This window comes from Juglans microcarpa x Juglans regia, chromosome 6S (genome assembly GCF_004785595.1).
Source record: "Juglans microcarpa x Juglans regia isolate MS1-56 chromosome 6S, Jm3101_v1.0, whole genome shotgun sequence".
NCBI lineage: Eukaryota > Viridiplantae > Streptophyta > Magnoliopsida > Fagales > Juglandaceae > Juglans > Juglans microcarpa x Juglans regia.
This window is the reverse complement of record NC_054605.1, coordinates 1387497-1412635: the sequence shown is the minus strand read 5'-3', so window position 1 is coordinate 1412635 and position 25139 is coordinate 1387497. Positions and strand designations below refer to the sequence as shown.

Genomic DNA, 25139 nt, shown 5'->3' with positions numbered 1-25139 from the left:
AGGGGAGTCGTCGCAAGTCGCGCAGGTGTGGGAAGTCAAACGAGTGCACTCGAGAGCGTGTCAATTAGATGAAAGCGTGCCACCGAAGCATCCTCAGAGATGAGAATGGTGAGAATTCCAACCATACACTTATGTTGAGAATTGTAGAAGGGATATTCTCGCTCCACTTTGGGTTGGGCCTGACCGAGATGTTGGGGCCCATCTTGGCCCACGGTGCTCCTCAACTGCAGGCCCAAGATCCACTAAGAGAAACCAGCCCAGGAGTTGTACGAGAAGAGTGAGGGTATCCTCGTGCAGGAAACATATTGAAAGGGATAGACAGGACCCGCAATGCCTAGCATTTAAAGATCTATATTGGCATATGAGAAAGGATCACGAACAACTCTCTGTTCCCTAACGAAGGGAACAAGAAGTGACAGAGCTGATCGCCTACTGTTGAGACACCACCTTAGAAGCCACATCGTATTAATGACACCACCTCAAAAGCCACATCGCATTAAAGATTGCGGTTTGACAATTTTAGGTAGGACGTTGACCCCTAACATAGGGTACAAAATGTTCCCCAATACCTCGTATAAAATCCGGACTCTAGTTACGAATAATCTCTCTTCACTCTGATTCTAGAAGAATTCTCCAGAGAAGAAGGACACTGACTTTCGCATTGGAGGCTCCCCCGAATAGCCCCGAGCCCACCTTTGTCTCTATGTTGCAAGTAGTAGGATCTCAGCCTAAGTTGCGGGAACTTAGCCCAGGTGTACGAAACACGTCATTAACAGTAAACATATTTTATGTTTTAATAATTAAGATTTCATCCCCTAAATTTTCAGATGAATTTTGCTACACATAAGCTGGTGTGATAGAACACCATTTATAGTGAGATCCATTATAATTTAAAAAAAAAAAAAATCAAAACACCTATTATTTTTTAGCATAATTGATGTGGAAAGTTTCCGCATCAACGGTGTGCTGAGTGTGTAAAATATCAGACTTCTAAATATATTTTTTCTTTTCAGATCTCTCCTTTTGCCCTATAGCTTGTATGTTTGCACTTTGACCCCTTAACTTATAAAATTTACATTTTATACCATATTTTGCAAGTTTTTTTTTTCTTTTATTTATCACTTAATTCCCTTCGTACTAGCTTCCAACACTCCTTAATTCACATTTTTATATATCCAAGCATAGAAATTCTATTATAGCCGATTAAATTCTCAATCTATTTTTAAAGTTTATAATTAATTCAACCTAAATTTATTTTTTCAATCTTAAATTAGCATGTTTATTTTCACCTGCGTGCATGATTAACCTTAATACATACATTATGACTTTACATTTTCCATTCCATTCCTCACCTCACAGGGCCTAACTACCTCTCTTGGAATTGCTCATTCACCTTAGCTATTTCAATCAAGAACAAACTTGGTTTTCTGAATGGAACCATTGAAATTCCTGCACTTAGAAAAACCCTCTATGTCCCTTGGCTTCGCTATAACAACTTAATCCTATCTTGGATTCACAACTCAATCTCAAAAGAAATTGCATCGAATGTTCTATATGTGAGCTCAACCAAAGAAGTTTGGGATAAGCTTAAAGCTAGGTTTGCACAACCAGACAATGTGCGCATCTATCAACTGCAAAAGCAATTGGGGTCCATCACTCAAGGAACACAATCTGTGAGTGATTACTTTAGCCAACTTAATACAATGTGGCAAGAATTGCACACCTATAGGCCATTACCCCATTGTTCATATGGCCTGTGCAATCCAACAAATAGATTCAATTTTCAAGTTTTTAATGGGGCTGAATGATACCTATGATGTCATTAGAGGTCAAATCATCCTTATGAGTCTCATACCCTCATTAGATAGAGTTTTTCTCTCTAGTTATGCAAGAGGAAGGACTAAGGGAGGATAGATCCCTTGTGATGCCTCCAAATGAATCATCAGTACTGGCTACTCACCATGGTCAAGCCAAGAAGAAAGAAAGGATAGACATTACCTACTATCACTGTGGAAAGATGGACCATACAAGGGAGAAGTGCTAGTTGGATTCCCACCCAACTTCAAATTCACCAAGTCCAAACCTGGGTACTCAGCTAATGGACCAAACACTTACTCAGCAAACCAGGCTACTGCTCAAAACCAGGAAATCAACAGCTCGAGTGTCCCACAACTTCCCTTGACTAAGGCACAGATTCAGCATATAGCAGCTCTCCTCAATGCTCAGACTTCTCAGCTCAACTCAAAGGGGAGCAACATGCCAACCAACCATCCTAGCACTGACCTCCCAACAGCCACAGATGTTAAGCCTCCTAGCTATCATTCCTCCAACATGGCAGGTATAACCCCTCACATAGAATCTGTCTCACAAGCAGGCTCTTTTTTCTGCAAGACACAATGAAAAACCACACTCATAGTGGATCCTTGACACTGGAGCCACAGACCACATGGTCTGTCCCATCTCACTGCTCACCACCATCACTTGTGAGAAGCAAACTTAGGTGCACCTTCCAAACAAAACCTATGCTAAGGTAACACATGTAAGCATTGTTAAAATTTCAGATAAACTCACACTCACAAATGTCTTATGTGTGCCCAGTTTTACCTTCGATCTTGTATTTACTAGTAAGCTCACCCAAGATTCTTCTCTATGCCTCATTTTTCTTGAAAAATTTTGCTTCATACAGGACCTATCTTCATGGATGACGATTGGTCTTGCTGAAGTTTCTAATGGCCTTTTTTTCCTCATACCTCAATCCCCTTCCTGTCATGTTGTTCAAGGCCTTCCATCAACCACAGAAACTTCTAGTCAGCACACTAACAATGATGACTCGAGCTCCAACCAACCACAAAACTTTGATCTATGGCATTTTAGATTAGGTCATGTAGCTCACCAAAGGATGAATGTTATTCAATCTTATGTTCCTAATATAAAATGTAATAGTGATATGCAATGCACAATCTGTCACTTGGCTAAACAAAAGAGGAAACCTTTTCATTTGAGTTCCATTTCTGCATCTATTCCTTTTGAATTAATTCACTGTGACATTTGGGGGTCATACTCTTATCCTTCCATTCAAGGTCATCAATAATTTATAACTATTGTGGATGACAAAACTCGAGTCACTTGGGTTTACTTGATGAGGTTCAAATTTGAAACAAGAAATATCCTACAGAATTTCATTAACATGATTAAAAATCAATTTGATGCCAAAATTAAGTAAATAAGATCTAATAATGGACTAAAGTTTCAAATGACAAATTTCTATAATTCACAAGGCATTTTAGACCAAATAACTTGCATCTACACCCCTCAACAAAATGGAGTTGTAACACTTGGTTCCAACTAGGCTCGCTTTTCAATTTTATCAGATGTATAGACATTAAAAGCCCATTCGGAATCATGAGTAAATTTTTTTTAAGAGAGTACAGGCTTAGAATTCTTTTGAAGCAGATATCAAATTTTTATGGGCTGAGAAAATTTATAGGAAAAGTTGTAGTATTTTTTTTAGTTTGAGTCTATAATTCACGGAAAAAGCCCATTTCGTGAGAAGGTTTTTTTTTTTTTTCCTTCTTTTCAGCCCTTTCCGCGCATGTTTTCTTTCTGTCTATTTTCTCCCCTAGACTTTTTCCTCATGTCCTTGGCATGGTTTCTTCATCTCAATGTTTCCTTTAGGGTTTCCATCACATATATAAATCCACCTTATACGCTTTCATGCACTGTCGCTTAGGGCTTCATCTCTTTTTTCCTCTGCTGCGCCACACCCCCTTTCTTTCTTGTCTCTTTTTTTTTTTTTCATTTCTCTTATTTTCAGTCGCGTATAGATACATACATTTATCCTTGCTGCATGAAGAAACTCTCAGAATAGGGCTACTGCAGCCTGCCTTATTGCACCTCCACACCACTTTAACTCGCTCTCGTTCACTGTCATCAGCACCTTCACTTCCAACTGCCAGCCTTGGGCTACCTAGTTGTGACCACCAAGCTGCCGTTCAACTTCAGGCCACATGCTCCCACCACGGAAGCCCAACACGAGTCACCCCATGCACGAAGAAACCTCACGCCACTGCCTTGCCACACGAAGTCATAGCCAGCAACTCCTCCTTGCAAACAACGCACCACCCTCTAGCCCGTCCTCACCACCACAGAAAGCCAACCACTGCCCAGACCACCACCACCACCGTTGCCCAGCCGTTGAAGGAAACACACCCACAGAATACTCTGTTTTTGACCCCCGAAACAGAGGAAGTAGTCTTCCCCATTGTGTGCAACCAACCTGCCACCCAACGCCGCCAACCTCCTCCACGACATCGCCACCACACAGAGAGCATCGCTGGGCACTGCACTCCATCCAAGTTCATCGCTCTGCTCTTGGTAAGCTACCACCAAACTCACCCACTCTCCTCTCCGTCTCTTTTTGTCTCTCTCTCTTTTTCTACGTGAGGTTCCTCTCTCTCTCTCACCACTCTCTCTTCCTGTGCACCGCCGTAGTAACCACCGCTGCCCACCGCACCCAACTCCGTCGCAGTGCCACTCTTCACGGTGAACCTCCATCGTGTACATAGCTTCTGTTTTATTCAAAGAATTTGGTTTTACATAAGTGTAATTACATGCTTCTAAGCTATATTTTACACTAATATTGTTAATTACTTTATTACCCTTTGAACTACAAGTTATGCTAATGTGTTTTAAAATTTTAATATGTGTTAATAAACTCTTATTTAATTATTATTACAGAAATCATTTAAGTATTTTAACATGTTATTAAGTAAAGATTTATTTTTAGAGTAAACGATATTGGTGTAATGTTATTTTTACACTTTAGATATGATTTAGTCTATTAAAAAATAATTATGGTTTATTTTAAAATATTTTGGGATAATTATATTATCTAGTATTAAACTTTATAGTTTGTTTTCAATAATAAATAGGTCAGACTTTTAAATATCTTAGTCAAAGTGATTAAATGGACATTGATGATTTTAGAAAGTGATGATTTATAATTTGAGATTATGAAATTTGAGATTTTGAGAAATTAAATAAGTTATTTTAGAAGTTTAGGTTTAAATATTGAAATATGTGATTAATTGGAAATTTACGAGAATTACGTGATTATTTTATAGATGATGATTAATTATTGTTCTATATATTTTTTAAGAAAATTCCGAAAAGCTAAGAAGTCCAGGTAAGTAGGGTTTCAATGCTAAATTTTGCATAAAAATAAAGTAGGCTGAGGTTGATTTTTGAGAAGTATGCATATTTTGTTATGAAAATAAATTTAAACTACCTCAGTTATTTGTTTTGCATTACTCTTGAGATTATGTTTAAGAATAAAATATTTTTTTTCTAGCATGACTGGTGTAGACATGAGCTTATTTTTGACATTCTATTTTTCGAATTGTGCAAAAGAGAGCGAATATGTAATTTTGTGCATAAATTATGTTTTGTGATCTGATTCTGTTTTGTTCTGAAGATATTTTGTACTCTGATATGATATGATGTGATTTCTAAAAACCTCTGGCATAACATTCTATTTTTGTTTATGTTCTGTTCTGACCTTACCACTAGTGTAAAATTGTGGCCTCTGTTCGGATTAGTACCAATTTTTTTTCTGTTTCTGGTGCATCTATTTTGGAAACAAAGTAGTTTTCTGCATGGTCTTTCCGATGTGCACACTCAGGACTCTGAGAATGAATAAGGGGAAGATTCACATTTTGTTTTTACTTGTTAGCTACCGGGGTTTACACAAAACTATCACTGGGGATAAACATGGTCTCTATTCTAATATGATAAGATAAGATCAATATGTTCAGTTATGCTTTGCCAAAGGAAATTTTGCATAAGAATGTTTTCTGGAAGTTTCGCTCTTATATTTTTTGTAATATGTTATGATTTTACATTCTGAAAACAAGTATTCTGATTCTGGATTTTGAAAGAAAATATTTTGTTCAGCATTCTGAATTTGATAAATGCTCATGTCTACACACTAGTATATGTTTTCTGCTTACTAAGTTGTTAATAACTCACTCATTATCTCCAAATATTTTTCAGATAATTTTGATGGTTCAGCTGGAGAATAAGAGTATGAAGTTTTAGCAAAGTGTGATGATTGTAGTGGAATAAGTGCATGAGGGTACAAGTGCTTATTTGAGAATCGTAGTTAGTGAATCGATTTATTTTCGGTTATTTTGAATTGATGAGTTAAGGATATTTTCGAGTCTTTGGAGAGTTTTTAATTTATGTTATTGAGAATTTTTTTATTGTCCCTATGAAGGAACATAAATATTTGGGTTGAGTAAATAAATTAATATTTTATGGAGTTTTCTGAATTTTACAATTGTGTTATTGAAGTCGATATTAAGTATTAAGAGCTAACTCTTCGGACCTTCAGGATCGAGGCGCTACAGGGGTAGTGGAGAGGAAGCATCAACACCTTCTCTCCACTGCCAGAGCCCTTCTTTTTCAAGCTTCCCTTCCACTCAAGTTATGGAGAGATGCAGTGTTGACAACAACACACCTTATCAATAGAATTCCTACACCTGTCCTTAACGATAAGTCTCCTTATGAAACCCTTTTCTCATCCATTCTCTCCTATTCTCATTTAAAAGTCTTTGGATGTCTATGGTTTGCATCTATTGTCAAGAACCATAGAAGTAAGCTGGATCCTCGAGCAAGAAAATGTATTTTTATAGGTTACCCCCCTCCCCCCCAGGCCGGAAATCAAATGATACAAAGTTTATGATCTTGAAGATCACTCTTGTTTTGTCTCAAGAGATGTGATCTTTTATGAGTCACTTTTCCCTTTTCAACACCGAACTTCTTATACCAACCCCCAACTCACAGCCTGGTCCTTCCAATACCTATACAAGAATCCATCCCTTCTCCCTTCACATCCCAAAATTTCACTCCCTCAACCCCTACTGAAAACAACACCACTGAATTTGTCTCACAGGAAGATGAACACAACCTGCCTCCCCTCTTCTCACCTCACACACAATCACCTGCCTCTGCACAGATCAACACCACACCTATCACTCTTAGAAGGTCTAATAGAACTCGACACCTACCTGCTTATCTCCATGATTATCACTGCCAGACAACTCATACCAATCCATCCTCACATCCACCTCATATCCCTACTGCTCACCCTCTCCATCAATACCTCTCCTATATAAATCTGTCCCCTCATCACCATTCATTTGCTCTCTCACTCTCTCTCCTTCGAAAACCTCAAACCTATCAAGAAGTTGCTAAGTCTAAATATTGGCAAGATGCCATGAATGCTGAACTCAAAGCCTTTGAGGATAATGGCACTTGGACAATCACAATTTTGCCTAAGGAAAAAGAGCAGTGGGATGCAAATATGTCTATAAAATTAAGCTCAAATTTGATGATACAGTAGAGAGGCCTAAGGCTAGATTAGTAGCAAAAGGCTACACTCAAAAGAGAAGGATTCGACTACCTAGAAACTTTCAGTCTAGTTGAAAAACTTACAACTGTCCGTGTTTCTTGCCTTAGCTGCTACTCTCAATTGGCACATTTATCAATTAGATGTGCACAATGCCTTCCTTCATGGAAAATTGGATGAGGAAATATATATGGAATTGCTGGGGGGAGTCCACCACCAAAGGAAAATTGGTTTGCAAACTCCACAAATCACTCTATGGACTCAAGCAAGCTTCTAGGCAATGACACTCCAGTTTTTCTGAATCCCTTGTCTCCATTGGCTTCCAACCCTCAAAATCAGATTACCCTCTCTTCACTAGAAACAATGAGAATGGTTTCATAGCCTTGCTTGTTTATGTTGATGACATAGTCATAGGCAGCTCCAACATTAAGGAAATTGACAAAGTAAAGGCTCACTTACACTCTCAATTCACAATTAAAGACCTCGGCATTCTCAAATTTTTCTTGGGCTTAGAAATTGCAAGGTCAACTGCTAGGATCCACTTGTGCCAAAGAAAATACTGCCTAGAGATCTTGGAAGATGCAAGGCTCCTTGGGTGCAAACCAACAAGTACACCCATTGAAACAAATCACAAACTCTCACATTCAGCTTCAGATTCATTGAATGACCCCACGAGCTATAGAAGGCTTGTAGGAAGACTGATTTACCTCACCATAACCAGACCTGACATCACTTATGCAGTAGGCATACTTAGTCAATTCATGGACAGACCAAGTGAGGTTCACATGCAAGTTGTCCATCAAATTTTGAGGTATGTGAAAGGGTTAATAGGACAAGGTATACTCTTCTCCTCTCAATCTGATCTGTACGTCAAAGCCTTTAGTGACTCAGATTGGGCAGCTTACCCAGAGACAAGGAGGTCCATAACAGGTTTCTGTGTCTCCATTGGTGATTCATTGGTTAGTTGGAAATATATATATATAAAAAAAAAAAAATAGCAACCATCTCACGCTCCTTTGCAGAGGTAGAATATCGAGTTCTACCTCGTACAAGCTGTGAACTAGTATGGTTAATTTTCTAGTTAAAAGATTTTAACATTATGCGCACCAAGCCTGTCATCCTATACTGTGATAACCAGTCTACTTTGCACTTAACCAAGAAAATAGTTTTCCATGAAAGGATCAAACACATCGAGTTAGATTTCCATTTTGTGGGAGAAAAAGTGTTGGCCAAGGTTATCACTCATCTACATGTTGATTCAAGGTTTCAACTTGCAGACATTTTCACTAAGGCACTAAGCATTGCAAATTTTCAATTTCTATTGTCCAAGATGGGCATCTTGAACATCTATGTCTATCTTGAGCAGGAGTCACAAAATTTAAATATCCTAAGGCCCATTGCTACCAGGCCAACTACAACAAGGCACATGAACAAGGAGTACAACTCTGCTACTGCTACAAAAGGCTAATCTGTCAACATTGCAGCAGAGGGATGTGTAACCACTATAATGCAAAAGCTGGACCAATAGCCACCATGTTGAAGCATGAGAGACATGCAGCATGCCTTTAGTACCAAGATGATCGTACTGCTACTTTACTACTTATGTATATTGTGTAAAATAGATTGTATACTAGAAATAGAAACTTAGTTGTCTTTTTCTTCCTTTTAATCTTTCTATCCATTTAAGTTGTATAATATATAAAGGGACAGGATGTAATGCAGAAATGAATTGAATGAAAAGTGTCAATCATTTTTTGCCTCAGTTGTTGTCTCGGTTTCCTCTCATTCCTTTTCTCATTTTCTTTCCTCTCAAGTTGTAATTCTAACATCTCATCTCAACTCATTATCCAAACATCTCATAACTCTTATCTATATGGCCAAAACGTCCATGCATCAATTTATCCTAATTCTATGCCTCTCTAGTCATTCAATGAAGTGCACATGCATGCATGCCTACCATTGACCACCCATGATATTCATATGTTTTTTGGTTTTTTTGTTTATTTTTAATTTAAATAATATTTTTTAATAAAAATCATAAATTCATTTTTAAACATATTTTGAAGGGAAAAGGGAAAAATGCTTCTTGCAATCACAAGGGAGAGTCAGCGTGCAATCACAACCCATTTGGAAAATGAAACAGTTTCATTTTCTTGGCAAAACACATAGTGACCCATTCTTCTTTATATATTTAGATAACTTCCAAAGTATTCAAATGTAAAGGGAACAAGATATAAATGGTGAACCTTTTCTCGTTCTAAAACTGGTTTTGCACTTTACTTCTTCTAGTCCGCCGTGATTGGAGCTTGCTTAGAAATATCATTTTTTATTCATAAGCGAATTCAAGTAAATGAATCCCTATAAATGTTAAACAATCAATAAAGAAAACTGATAGACAAGAAATGAAATTTTTTTACTACGATGTGTCGAAGTATGGGGTTTATGAACCAATCAATGCCACGTAAATAATGCTATTCCGTGGGTCCCCGCAAAATCTGAGAACTGGAAAAAAGATGAAATGCAAGCAGCTAATCATAACACAATGAGAAATTTATCCGTCATTCCCGATTTTCTTTTTAAATAATAATAATAATAATTAAAGAAAAAACCCCCACGTGCATACACACTGTTAATGTTAAACAAGCAAACTGCAATTTTTTATTTATTTAGTTAATTTCACACGAACACTGACATGTCCACTCATACAACTCACTTTCCAACCCAAGCCAAAGCTGAAAGCTGGGCCTATACTTGTGCCTATAAAAATACACATAGTAATAAATGGAGTTAGGCTATAATAAATTTTAATGGTAAAGAGAGAGAAACTTATAAAGGAGATTTTAAAATAATTATTAAATATTTATTATTATCTAAAAATTTATAATCATAAATATTGTGTAAATTTATTTTAAGAATAATTTATAAAAATTTAAAATAGACAATTTCCTTACAAATTCATGTAAAAAAGTGAAACTCACTATAAAAAAAGAAAGAAAAAAAATATTGTTTATTAGTGAGACCTTTTTTTGCAAAATAAATTTTTTATTTAATGAAAATTATTATCATTCATTCATTAGAAAAATTTACATCCATGACTAGTGTTGAAATAGAGAGAATTCTAAAAAATCATAGAAGTATATATTTTTGTCTATATCAAACTATACAATTGAGGCTTATATATAGTGAAATATGACCAAAGTAAATAAGGAAATATAAAGAAAATGAAAGATTCTAACCTAGCATAATTACAAGAAATTAAGGATATGATTTAGCATAATTCTAGGAAATTAAGGATATGATCTAATATTCTAGGTATATTCTAAGATATAAATATATACACTAACATTCAAAAAAGAAAGATTCTAACTTAGCATAATTACAAGAAATTAAGGATATGATCTAATATTCTAGATATATTCTAGAATACAAATATATATACTAAACTAAAATAATACATTTGAAACTCTACCAATATACTATTTTATTTAGTGAATAGTTTTGTTTTCATTATTGCTGATATTCTCTACAGATAAATGTCTAAAAGATAACACTCTTTGCCTAAATAGAGATTCAACCTCACTCTCAACCTCTACGGACAAATGTCCGAGAGACGAACTTTTTTTATTTTATTTTATTTTAATTAACAATAAGGAAACTAAAAAAAGAAATCAGTAAGATAGATGTAAAAAAGGACAAATTACAGTTTTGACTAATTTCGGTAGACTTTAGAATCTGTGACGACCTGTGAAGGCAACACACTTGTCTCTTTTTAGCCACAAAGGTCAGATATAAAAGGACTGATAGTGGTGAGTTCGGTGATCTGGCACGTGTTGAGAAGAGCTGTCAAAATGGGTGACGCATGAGGACCTCGCACATATGTGGGCGTGAACCACGCACGGTGATTTTTATAAAAGCACCACTTCCATCCGAATTATTTTCGACTTATGAATCTATTTGTATGTTCTGCCTGTCTTTCGAGAGTTGTCAGAAATGTATAGATCTATCTTTTTCGACAATAAAGAAAACAAAATAAAACAAAGTAAAAGAAATATTAATAGATAAGGTATGTGAATGGAGGAAATAGGGAAGGAGAGTGAGGAGGAGGAGGAAGCCATCCTCCAACAAAAATCAAATCTGGAGTTCTTGATTTTTTATGAGAGAGTTAGGAGGAGGAGGCGCCTAGGGTTTTTGATGTTTTCATTTTTTTTACAAAAGGCTTTAATGAGACTTATCTATTTGGAATTTGTGCACATCATTTCTCATTTACACTTCGTTTAAATAGTGATATAAGATAAGATAATTTTAGATAAAATATAAAAAAATATTATTAAAATATTAATTTTTAATATTATTATTATTTTGATATTTGAGAAAAATTAAATTATTTATTATATTTTATTTAAAAATTAAAAAAATTATAATAATAAAATGAGATTAGTATATTTTGCATAAACGTATCTTATTTTATATGGTAATCCTGTTAACTGTGATTTAAAGTCGGGTGACGTAGAATGTACTGCTGTTTTGTCATTTCGGGCTTACAGGACAAACCCGTTCTGCCATTTTTGCTTGCACCCACTGCAACTGCTGCACCAAGGCCTCGCTCTCTTTCTGCGCATTCCCTAGGACCCTACTCTTCCCTCCCACCCCGCTCCCCTCGTTCTAAATTCCCGCTGCCAACTTTTTTTATTTTATTTTATTTTATTTTTCTAATGTTTCTTCATTTTCCTGGAAAATCCCCGTTCCTTCTACGTACTTTAGTCTCTTTGGAAGTCTATCTCACCCTAATTTTAGAGTTCCTTTAATTTTTTTTTTTTGGGCTCTTCGATTTTTTTTAATAAATAAATATGCTTAATTTTAAATAGGCTGGTTGTAGAGTGAGTCTATCTAGTCTCTCATTGGTAGCTTGCTAGCCCCGTGATTGTTATACTCCACCTCCAATCCAGACCGTTCTTTTCTTCTTCTCAATATCGGCGGCTCGGCTTCCCTCCTTTCTTTCCTTTTTTTTCTTTTTTGGTACTGTAGGTTTCCTGTAGTATATATCCCCTCCGCCGACCTCTCTTCTTTTTTTTGTTTGTTTGTTAATCACGTTTGTCCGATTCGTGTTTCCAACAAAATTCTTCCATATTCCTTTCATCGTTTTCCCAAGGATGAGAGATCCTTCCTTCTCCTCGTCGTTCTCGAAACTCCGAATCCTCACTGTACTGGCTTTAGCAGCGACGACGCTGTTAATGTTCTTCCGTGTCGTCGTATTAATGTCGCCTCTGCTTCTGTCAGGTGCTCCGGTCTCTTAATTCATACATATATATTCTGTGTATAATATATTCATCGAATACTCTTTACAGTTGCTTGCTTATCTTCGCTTTTGCTTGATCTAATATTATTGCATGGCCTTTTTTCTGTCTCTGCTTTCCGCAATACGAGGAACTCTGTTCTTTTTTTTGTTTGTTGTCTGCTAGCTTTTTATCAAACGAAAAAGAAACAAACAATTTGATTAAAGTTGTGTATATATTAAAGTATTAATTGTTAATGCAGGTGTGAGGAGGAGCTCCTTGGTCCTCTTCGACAATGAAAACTCCACGACGCTGATCACTGCACTGCATCGCAACCTTCTTCTTCATGATGGTGAGAGACGTACGTGCCGTTCTTGATCATCTTCATTCTATTTTGTTGCTTTTTATTCTTTTAACAAAAACGAAACAAAAAAACTAATCGGTGTTGACGAGAAACACAGCTAGAGAGAGAGAGAGAGAGAGAGCAAGTATTTGAAGAGTGGGACCCATCCATCCCTACGAATTTGGTCGTCCCTCGGCTATGTTCACAATGCGTACGTACGGGGCTGGCTAAGGTGTCAGCGGTGCACGCCTGTGTTTTGATTAGTGTTAATGCATGCTAGATGCCTAATATGCACCCGACCTTTCACCTTTGGCTATGTTAATGGTATTCGAAAGAAAATATCAGACATGTTTCGAGGAAGGTGATCTTCTATCGTTTGACGTGATCCGAAATATTACTTGACGTTTTTACCCCTTCGATCCTTTCCTTTATTGCAGGATCGATTCAATTGTCTTAGCCTTAGGCATAGGCTCTTCTTTCAAATTAGCTGTCCTCCTTTCAACTAGCTGTCAATTTTTTGTGGCTCGTGAGTCGTGACTCTGTGACTTCGCTTTTAAAGCCCTTGCTTGAATTTTCAATTCAAAAATAAATAAATAAAGAATGAAAAACGGGACAAGATGATTCGTACCCTACTCCACCCCTACTGGACTTGCCACTTTTGTGTCTACGTTCATTTAATTTTCATGCTATAATTCCTGTGAATCATCTTCAAAAAAGTGTATTTTGTCCGTGGACGACATACATATCCTATTGGTTGGGTTGTTGGGTGTTCACGTTCTTAATGTTTTTGCCTTAATTTGATTTTATTTAGATGCTGTGCATTCAAGTGTCTTACATTAAGAATCTTTTTACGGTACGGATCGAGTAACATTTAGATTATTATCCTTAAGTCACTATTCGTTTTTACATTTTATACTTGTTATTTTTTCATAAAATGTAAAAGTATTTTTAATAGGATATATATAGAAGTGTTTTTTTTATAAGACGTGAATATGAAATAGTGAATAGTTAGAATAATTTTCATTTAATAACCATCAATTATTTTTTAACGAAGTTTAAAAAGTTTTGAAGTTTTTATTTAAGAAAATTCGAAGATTTATAAAAGATAAAATAGGTTTTATTGATGGACGTAAAAAATGATTGCCAATAGGATATATGATTCTGATCCTATGTTTATGTATAGTGTGTACAACACGCGCACACACCTAGTGCATGCTAACCTAACCCCTGGCCCTCCTTGCTAACTTTTGCGGCAGCAGGAATGAAGGAAACGAACCGGATGTGGGGGGAAAGGTGTAGCAAGGAGGACATAGAAGTGAGCCAAGGCCCCACAGCCCCACTCCCAAGTGGCATTCCCACCTACACCGTAGAGATCATGAATGTCTGCTTCACAGAATGCGACATTTCCGGCATTCATTTGAGCTGTGGATGGTTCAGCTCTGCCCACCTCATCAACCCTAACATCTTCAAGAGGCTTGGCTACGACGATTGCCTTGTCAATGACGGCAAGCCCTTGATCTATGGCTCTATCCTCTCTTTCCAGTATGCCAATACTTACCCCTACCCACTTTCCGTCTCCACGGTTGTCTGCGTTTAACTCACGTACATGCAATTATATATAGCTTTTAGTTTTCTTTTTTCTTTTTTCCTCTCTCTCATAAACTCACTACATATATAATAGCCGTTGATGATACTTCATGAATACACTCGGATACCCAGTTTTGCTTGTGTGGTTTTGGTTGGGGTTTATACGTTTGTTTGTTGGTTTCAGTTCTCCTTTTCGGTTTTTTGAGCAAACTTGTAAAGGAAAGTGCCTGATCTTCTGGATTTGGGTTGGTTTGATAATGACTGATATTTTGGGGCTGGATACTTAATTGTCTGTATATGATCAGGCGTGATATAACCAATATATTTTAGTTACATATATGGAAATTAGATGCGAGTTTTGATCTTCTGACCTTTTGTTTCGTACCATGTTTTTCTTTATTCATTGGCCTTCCGTTTCGTACCATGTAAATACACGAATGAAAATTCTAAAATATTGCCCCAATGTCCATCTTCCTCGGTCACTATAAATATTCAACAATAGAATAATTATTTTTATCAGTCACTATTCACTACACACACCCCACACCCTATTAAAAAAATATAGAAAAAATTATTAGATGTGAGATGTGAAGATAAATAGCGGCTAATGCATAGCAAAACTCTATAAAATAATGCTACTACAGGTCTATCTGAACGCACTACAAGAAATGAGGCATTTTCCAGCGATTTTAAAATCGTCGCAACAAAAATTATCGCAACAAAAATCGCCGCAAATAGACCTTATTCGTGGCGATTTCCAAGTCACCGCTGAATTGCAACGCGAATTTGGGAAATGAATATAGTCTTTATATTTTGCGGTGATTTTTACATTTTGCAGTGCTTTTTATCGCTGCAAAATTTTTTTTAACTCTATTTCTACCGATTAGAAAAATCGGCATAATATATACCATTTGCAGCGAATATTGTCACTGTAAAAGTATATTCATCCACGTAATGCTTATTTGCGGCGAATGAAAAGCGCCGAAAAAGATAATAAAATTTAAAACCCGCGCGTTACGTTTTCCACTCATTTGTTTTCCTCTAGCAGCTCCCCCCTCTCCCCATCTCTCTCCCCAATCCCGCTTCTCCCTCAAGCCTCCGCCATGCACAACTCGTCGCTAACAACCCCACCACGCCACCACCATCTCACCTCAATAGCCACCCCCTCCTTCTCCCCCAGTCCCCATGCCGATCTCTTTCTGGCCTCACCTCTCTCTCTCTCGGATTTCTCTATATCGTCGCTGCTAGGGGTGCCGTTAGCCACCACCCACACCTCGACGCCGTCGCCAGTCTAGCAACCCGAGGCCCTCCCTTTCTCCTTGCTCTATTCGCAACCCACGACGCCGACGCAGTTTACTACTCTGCCACTCCCTTGTGAGTTTCGCTTCTTCTTCTAGCATGTCAAGGTCGCTCAAGTATGGAAGAATTTATGAAATTGTTCTTTACATGTATTTGTCACACATTTTTAAAGCATATTTTCAGAAAAGCAATGGTGATTGGAAAAAAAGAAAAAAAAAATTATGGGTGGGCTTGTATTCGTGGTTTCAATTTCTTGGAAAGGATGTGAAAGTGGGGACCTCTTGAAAAAGTAACGAAATTTTAATTCCTGCCTTGTGGATTGAATAAATCTAGGTCACTTATAACAAACACACAATTTATTGAAAAGATTGAGTGGAGAAAAAAATGCCTAAAAATGATTGCATGATACTCCATTACAGAAGTGCATGCCCCAACATACGTCTTATATATTTGTAGTCATGGACGAATGGTAGTACCATTTTGTTAATTTGAAAATATTTTCTACCGTTACACATTGTTCAATTTAAAGTTGCATGCCTAGTCTGTAAAAAGTGTAACATGAGTTGGTGGTTTATGCAACGCAGCCGCTCAAGGATTATTCTGGATGTCGGGCTTTTTAGAGAGATGATTAGGTGCTTTTCTTTGAATCTTTTGCTCTGGCAATATTCCCATTCTTTTCCCTTTGTATTCTAATTTGTATTCAATGCTTTATCGATCTATTTTGTTCACCTTTCTATTATTTTTGGAGAGTAAGGTAATCTTATTCCAAAGAAGAAAATAAACAATTAGGAAAGACAAAAATTAACAACAGAAATACAGCATAACTTAAGGTACTACAAGAGAAGAGTGGTCCTAATTCAAAGGGAACAAACAAAACGAGTACAACAATTTGCTCAGCCAAAAACAACTAGTGTAGCAACCAGTATTCAAAAGAGCTTGAATAAATATTAACCATTCCCACCACCAACACAACAGGCTTACATTTCCACCACAACAGCTAGGCCTAGCATAACCTTTTCCACCACGAACCACAAGGCTGCACTAAAAACTAGCCATAAGTTTGCCATCAAAGAAGAGAGTCATCCACCACAGGGGACAGAGAACCCAGCCACAACCACACCAAGTTTTGAAAGCAATGCCCAGCACTTCAAAACGAGCCACCAACCAGCATACAATAGAAGCAAATCCACACAACCATAAGTAAGAGCAGTCCAATAAGAAGGCAAAGGAGCATCCCACCTAGATCAGAACTACCATAACTAATAAAGAACAACTTACTTTTCCAGAACAAAAGGCTCAAAGATAAAAGATTATTAGTGCCAACAAAGAGTGAAGGGGTAGTTTAATTGGTTGAATTGATCCCTTTATATATTTTAAAAAATATAAGATCATTAGTGCCATGCAAAGACAGATTCTCAAACAAGAGGTCAGAGATTTAAGTAATCTTGATCAAGTCAGAGATTTAAGCTAGAAACATAAAACTGATGCAACCTCAATATTTTTTTTCCAGTCTTGAAAAGGTTGGGTATTTGGCATGACTCCTTCTACTATCTATTTTGGACCCAAAACAGCTGTTGATTTTTGAGCGAGTGAGTCTTCTATAATATAAGCCACCACTTTTCCACTCTCATTACAATGCGTATTGGCATGCACCCTAATTTACTAAACTTTTTTATACAGGATCACCAAATGGTATGACTGGAATTGTGGTCGTCGGGCAAGCAGGAATGGAGCTCTATTGTGAAGAATGCCATCAGCCGATATTAGAACGTTTGAGGTTGTTGATCTTTTAGGGATCAAATGTAACCTTCGATTTCAAATATCTCAAATATAGCCCTTTGATTGGATGATTATATCAAACATATTTTTCATTTACTTTTTGGGGACAAAATTTAGGAGTTTTCTCATTCTCTTGTTTGAGTTTAGTTCTCCTATATATTTCTAAGTTTACTAAGCCTGGTTGGTATTCTGTGCGAAGACTTAATGATTTTTATTTTTTATTTTTTATTTTCATTTAGCATCATAATGATCTATGGTGCTTTATATTAACTGACAGGCTGATATTCTAATATATAGTAGGCGATCATTGTTTAAACTTGATAATGGCGTAAAAGTACTTCTAATTACCAAGTGTATTGTTTATTGCTATTTCAGGAATACCTCTAGGCTAATTGATGTTCTAAAATCCAAAAATGAAGAAAATGAGGCTTACTTATCTGAAATTGAGGTTAGTTTTCTGCTTCTTTTTTTTTTCACTTATAAAAAAAAATTGTTCCCTAATGTGGTGTTCAACAAGGCCATTCTCAATCATGAAATTGATATAATTATTGTTCTGGTTTTTCTTCAGTCAATTGGACAAGCATATGATGATATGCAGAATCAAAACCAACATTTTTTGCAACAAATTACTGAGAGATATGACTATAACATTAAGGTAATTGTTTGTCCTACCATTTTACCTCCAAATGCCAGATTGATGTTCGCCACATGCATATTGAAAATATCCTACTATGGCATAAGGGCATAGTTGCAGTGATGTTGAAGATGTTCCAATTTATCTTGCCTAGTTGCATATTGTTATAGCTGCCTAGCATCATACTTAAATAGAGGAGCATAACTTGATACTTATTTGAGTGATAGTAGTGTGCTCAAATATGTTATAACATGATGTGTGGCCTAATTAATTATCAGCTCAGTTTGTACTTGATATAACCATTAATGCACCATTCCAGTGTATATATAACTACATCAATGTGTATTCCCAACTGAGTTTGGATGAATGAATGCCCTTAATTTATTGAATTATGCAGAAAATGGTGTTCCATGGATTTGTTGATGGGAATATTAGTTGTTCACCAGAGTAGATAATCAAAGTTCATTTTGAAAGGCATGATTGCTAAAGCTTTTGTGGCTCCATTTGGAGCAGAATTTAAATGAACTATTGTATGCATAGTAATAAAGAGCAAGACATATGTTAATAAAAATTTAGTGAAGTTTAGTCATTTTAGGAGTAAGCTGTCATTACTAGATTTCATGTAGGACAGTATTTTGATTTGCTTTTACTTGATAATAAAAATGAGTTCAAACTGATAGTTTGATTTTGAACATTTCTCACTTCTAGTTGCTTTTTGTATTGAATTCAGATGTGTTGCCAATTATGGTGCAATTTTTGCTTGCTTATTTTTTATGTTTTAATATACTTCTAATTTGTTAAAGTTATATATATGTGCCAGTTGATTTTAAACATATATTAATTATATTTTATAGTTATATATACATATATTATATATAAGAGTCTCTAATGTGAAGTATAGCTTGGGTATAGTTCATCAAGATTTCTGTAGATTTTTTTTTAAAACAAAATTTGTGAAATTCCTTTTCCGGTGAGTAAATGTCGCCGGAAATATTTTTTCGCAAATTAAACTTATTTGCGGCGATCCAATATAGTTTGAAATTCTCATTTGCGGCGATTTATACTTGCCGCAAATTGTTTTCCCCGCAAATTGTTTTCCTAGTGATTTAATCGCTGGGAATGGATTAAAAGCAGCGATTTTCTAATCGCTTTATCTGCATATTCAAAACAGAAAACTCAATTGCGGCAATTCTAGAATCACCTTAATTGAGTTTTCAAAACCGATTAGTCGATTGCAATGATATTTTGAAAACACTGGAAAGGTGGCTTTGCGGCGATTTTAGTCCTTTTGGCGATGGAAAAACATCGTCAGAATTAGTCTTTTCCAATGATTATGAATTGTGTAAATGTAATTTATGCTTGGTTAGGATTAGATGCGTATGCTGTTTGGAATAAATGTAATCTTAATAGGACTCTAAAACTGCAGTGATCCGATAAGAATAAGTGTTTGAATTGTAACTCTTATCAAATCCTGTTTGTATTATAAGATAAGAGTCAACAAGAGTCCTATGTGTACTTCAAGTCTAACAGTCAGTTTAAGAGATAAAGATGCAATTTTATTGAAGAAACTGAAACAGACTTGAAGAAGTGATTTAGTTTGAGATGTTTGCAAATAGTTTGCAATGTATCTGACTGAGATTCTGGATAAACATGTTAGCAGAATCCTTCTCCAAATCAATGACAACATTGTCTATTTATAGAAGAATCGGTTGAGGGGTTCGGAGACACTTGAACTGCACAATTCACAAGTATTTGAGAGCTTGAAGATCTGAGTAGAACTTCAAGAGATCGTGCAAGAGAAAATTCTTGAGAGAAGGATTTTCTGAAAAGACTCAATCTGTGAGATTGAGTGAGAGCGTACTTAAAGGGGAAGTTGTTGTATTCAAGTTCAACTATTGGAGGTTCCAGTAAGAAAGACAAAGATTGGAGAGTGTCAGAGGTTCTGACTACCTACCTTTCCCTTAGGATAGATATGTTACTAACATTCATAACATAATGCCCGGTAAAGAGATTCATATTCTGAAATACCTCATTTATTGAAAAGTATTAAAATGTTAGAACTGAATTGAACATAATTATCTCGAAAACTGAACGTAAAGTAAAAGAACATAAACTAATCCTATGAATGACATAAAAGAGATCTAATTCTTGTGTGAATATCACTTATTCCTTCCTAATTTTTTGTACTAAATCTACTCATGGCCTTCCAGCTCTACGTCATCATAATCACCATCTATGGGAATTAAACATAGAAGAGGACATGAAGACAAAAAAAAAAAAAAAAAAGAGTCAAATAATCAGTAAGTAGCACATCATACCGTAAAATATGATTTGGCCTAGCATGGACTTAATTTATGAAGACTCTTCACAACATACATACAGCATCACAGATTCACAATCATATTTTACGTAGCATATATATATTCATATAACTTTCTGAAAACTTTACATTCATACATATATCGTCAAAGATTCACGTAGCATATATATGTATATATATATTCATCATTGACATGAGTAGAAGCATACATAATCATGGGAAACATTTAATGTGAATCCATGATAACTTGTTTATCTTGTTTTAACATGGAGTGAAACACATTTGAGTCCGTGTTTCACCTAGCATGCATTACATGGAGTGAAACACGCTTGAGTCCGTATTTCACTTAACTTGCATAACATGGAGTGAAACACGCTTGAGTCCGTGTTTCACTTATCTTGCATAACATGGAGTGAAACAAGCTTGAGTCCGTGTTTCACTTAACTGGCATAACATGGAGTGAAACACGCTTAAGTATGTGTTTCACTTAACTGGCATAATATGGAGTGAAACATGCTTGAGTCCGTGTTTCACTTAACTTGCATAACATGGAGTGAAACACGCTTGGGTCCATATTTCACTTAACTTGTGGTTAACCACGCTTGAGTCTGTGGTACCGTAAAACTTCTTGTCTTTCTTAATGCATAAGAATTTATTAGGCTTTATGAACATTTCTAACATGGCATATTCTTATACATGGCATAGCATAACATGACACATTCTTGTATATGACATAGCATAACATGACATATTCTTGTACAACATAACATGGCATATTCTTAACATGATTTGAACATTTTATGACATTCCCTGGCATACATGATCTAAGTACTACATGAACATGACATACATAATCTAAGTATTACATGAACATGGCTTGCATAATCTGGCTATTCTATTACATGGCATACTTGACTTGAATTACTACATGAACATCTCATGGCTTTCATATGATTTTAATAACATTCAATCAATCAAACAACAAATTCATTCATTCAAGCATAATATTATAGTTCTTCACAGATCGTAAAAGGGAATCTAACCTGGACTTGTCTCTTAGCGTAGCGTAGATAACCATCATAAGCACATCATATTTTCATTCATAACAATAATATTCACTATACTCATGCATTTATATGATCATACTATTTACCTCTTAGCGCTGCTTCCTGATTCTCACTTTGTAGTGCGCTACCTATACGGGGTACTAGATGTTACTAATTCCTTAGTGAACGCGTTTAGTGTTCTAATTACTTAAAATCATACCATAGAGATAATTTAATACATATTCAATTAAATATAATTACATAATAATATTATTCAAAACCCCTAACATATCCTTTAAAAATATAACTTAATAATTGTATTAAAATATCCGAAGGCCCAAGGCCAATTGGGGAAAACAGTCCACTTAGAATTTTAAAGAGGCATTCGGCTGAATGGGCTTAAGGCCCAAGGGCCCATTCTAGATTAAAAAGGAGAAGCTTCCTTTGGAAAGCACAAGGCTAATGCAGAGAGCTCGTGAATGTGGGAGGGAGTCGTGCGATAGCTTACCGAGAGAGGGGCTAAGTGCGATGGCGGCTTTGGGTGGCTAGACGTGATGGCGGTGCAACTGGGAGGTCCTTATGGTGGTGCGACACTGAGAGGGAGAGAGAGAGAGAGAGAGAGTGAGAGGGAGAGAGTTTTAAAGATATGGAATTGAAACTCAAATAACTGAGATGGAGGAAGGGTGAGTGCACGAGAAGGGCTTACTTGAGGGAGTGGGTGCGACGGAACTAGGTTGGCCGGCAGTTTCTAGTATCGTGGGTGGTGCTCTGACGTCCTAGGGTGGTCGGTGGTGGCTGGGCAGAGAATAAGGCTTATGTGAAAGTGAGTTCTTCCTCTAGGTATTTTTGTGTGTTTAACTTAGAGGGTTTTCGTGGGATTTTGCAGTAGAAGACAAGCGGGTCTTGTGTCTTGGGTAAACGTATTGAGTTACAAAGATTTTGTAAACGTTTTACTTGTAATACTCTTAATCGATAAAATTGATTTTCCTAAGTTTGATTGTCCCGTAGGGTTTTACCTTTGAAGAGTTATTCTAAGGATTTTCCTTCGTAACTAAATTATTGTGTTAATGCTTTTAATATTTTATTTTGGTTACTAATCCGTGCTAACAATTTATGTTTAGTATTAACGTGCATAATTAGGGGTACTCAAGTAATTTCAAACTCAATCGTAGATCATAGCTGCGGCAATATTTTGTATTATTTGTGACAATTAAAATCGCCAATAAAGATAACTTTTTAGCAGCAATTTTTGGCTCCATTTGAAGTAGATTAGAAGTAGAGAAATAATATCGGCAAACATGCAGTGAGGTGTAAATTGCTAGGAAAAGATAGGGACGGCGATTTATTATAGTGGCTTACCGTTAACATCACTCTCTTGACGTACTATTATCACGTAGTGCCTTATCGTTTATTTAAAAAAAAAAAAAAAAAAAAACCTTAAACCCAAAAGGCTGTAATGGAAACTTATTTTTTATGTTTTGAAACATCTTTTATTTGTAATATATTTATTTTCATAGTCACTATCAAGAAAATCATCTTAGTGGTAACCTTTCATTAATGAGAATAACTTTTTGCCGGTGCTTCCTATAAGCTTGATTTATCGGAGACCAATAGAGTAGTGCTATGTAAGGGCTACATCTCTATCCCTATTCGTCGTGCTGTAGGGGATTTGCCTTTTGTTGAGACCCCCCTTCCCACCCCCTCTCTTTCCCTCTCCCTCGAACTGAAAACCCCCCTAACCTTTCTCTCTGTCTCTCCTTCAAACTTCAAGCTACCAAAGCTCTGCATTCTAATCGTCAGGAAAATTGCTAGTCAAACATTCAAGAACAGGATGAAAATTTCTAGAGTTTTATACTGATAAGGGTGGTACATCCCCAGTAACTAAATAAAAAGGATTTCATGCGAATTTTATAAATATAAAACCAAGTCAAAATTGATTTAGAAAATTAGAATAATATTTTTTTACAAGTTCTTCTATCATGGATTAAACTGCCCATGCAACATGACAAAGATTTTAAACACAACACCAAAAAACAATAAGCATTGCATCTCCAAGCTATCCTTGATAATATATTTGAAAAAGATGGAAGCCCCAAGTCAAACTCAACACAGAGGCATTGGGTTCTTCTTTTTTCTCTGTTCTTTCCCCTTCTGCATGTTTGAGAAGTCTTTCGTCGAATACTTATTTTTCAACCTCTCTCTGTCTCCATTTTTCTTTTTCCTTTTTTTTTCTTGGTTCAATTTGTTAGTTCAGTACCAGACTAATATATTCTCCTCTTCCTCCTCCTCCCCGTCTTCTTCTTTCTCGGAAAGTAACAGATAGTAATATGGCTGAAAACTTGAAGAACAAAAAAAAAAAAAAAGAAAAAAAAATCATGCATGTTGTCTTTGAAAGACATCTAAAAGAAGTTTTGAAAAAGTGGGATTGTGACCTCAAGATGGCACTTCAAAGCAACGTACGTAGGCGTATTTTCACCACCAAGAAGAAAGTGCGCTGCTGTGAGGATAAAGTTGCAGGATTTGAGGTCCACGACGGGTAAGTTGGAAGTCTTCAGGCCACGAGAGGGAAGGAGAGAGATGGAAGAGGAGGGAGAGGTTAGGGTTTCAGTTTCTCGAGAGAGAATGAGAGCAGAGAGAGGGGGTGGGGTCGAGGGTTCTCGATTCAAGATCTTTGGATGTGCATCTCACGTTGGTTTTGCATGTATCCCTTACGTGGTGAGTTCCCATTGATCTCCGATAATTAGACTTTGTAAGAGACACTTGTTAGAAGCGTTTCTCTTCATTAATATTGAACGAATAGCAGAAGTCAATATTCACATGTGAAAAATGAACTGCCTTTTAAAATGCATCATCCCAATGAAAAGATAATATCTGTTTTTCCTAATTGGTAGGCGCATCCCCATTTATAATGAAAAGATTACCCCCATTTATAAGGTGCCCCCAAAAAAAGAAAAAAGAAAAAAAGGTAATTAATTGAGGAAAGAATTGTCGTGGTACAAATATTATCCCGGAATGACTTGTATGTTGGTAGTCCTTATAAGGCGCGGTTTGGATAGTGAGTTGAGATAAAATGAGTTGAGATTGAATAAAATATTATTAGAATATTATTTTTTAATATTATTATTATTTTGATATTTAAAAAAGTTAAATTGTGTATTATATTTTATGTAAGAATTTAAAAAATTTATAATGATGAGATGAGATGAGATCGCTTCTCAATCTAACAGAGCCTAAGTGTTCATCTGGTATGTTATTGCGCTTGCGAGTAACAACCAACAAAAAATATCATATTTGTAAAAATTATATGCGAAGCAAAAATAATAAGCTAAAGAATTTCAAGTTTACATAAATTTATGAAAAAAATATAAATGATAAAGAAGAGAACATATTTCAGATTTGAAAATTAAAATAATAAAATCTAACCTTCTTTTCCCACAAAGGAAAGTAGTT

The 25139-nt window shown here is 36.0% G+C and overlaps 1 protein-coding gene across 1 annotated transcript; it reads left to right on the top strand.

Annotated features, from left to right (window-relative positions):
• Positions 1–12473: 12473 nt before the first annotated feature.
• On the top strand, positions 12474–14954 carry LOC121237751 (TPD1 protein homolog 1-like). Its single transcript, XM_041134616.1, has 3 exons — positions 12474–12685; positions 12944–13042; positions 14278–14954. The coding sequence occupies exons 1-3, from the start codon at positions 12559–12561 to the stop codon at positions 14619–14621; spliced, it is 570 nt and encodes a 189-aa protein (XP_040990550.1). The 5' UTR covers positions 12474–12558; the 3' UTR covers positions 14622–14954.
• Positions 14955–25139: the final 10185 nt, after the last annotated feature.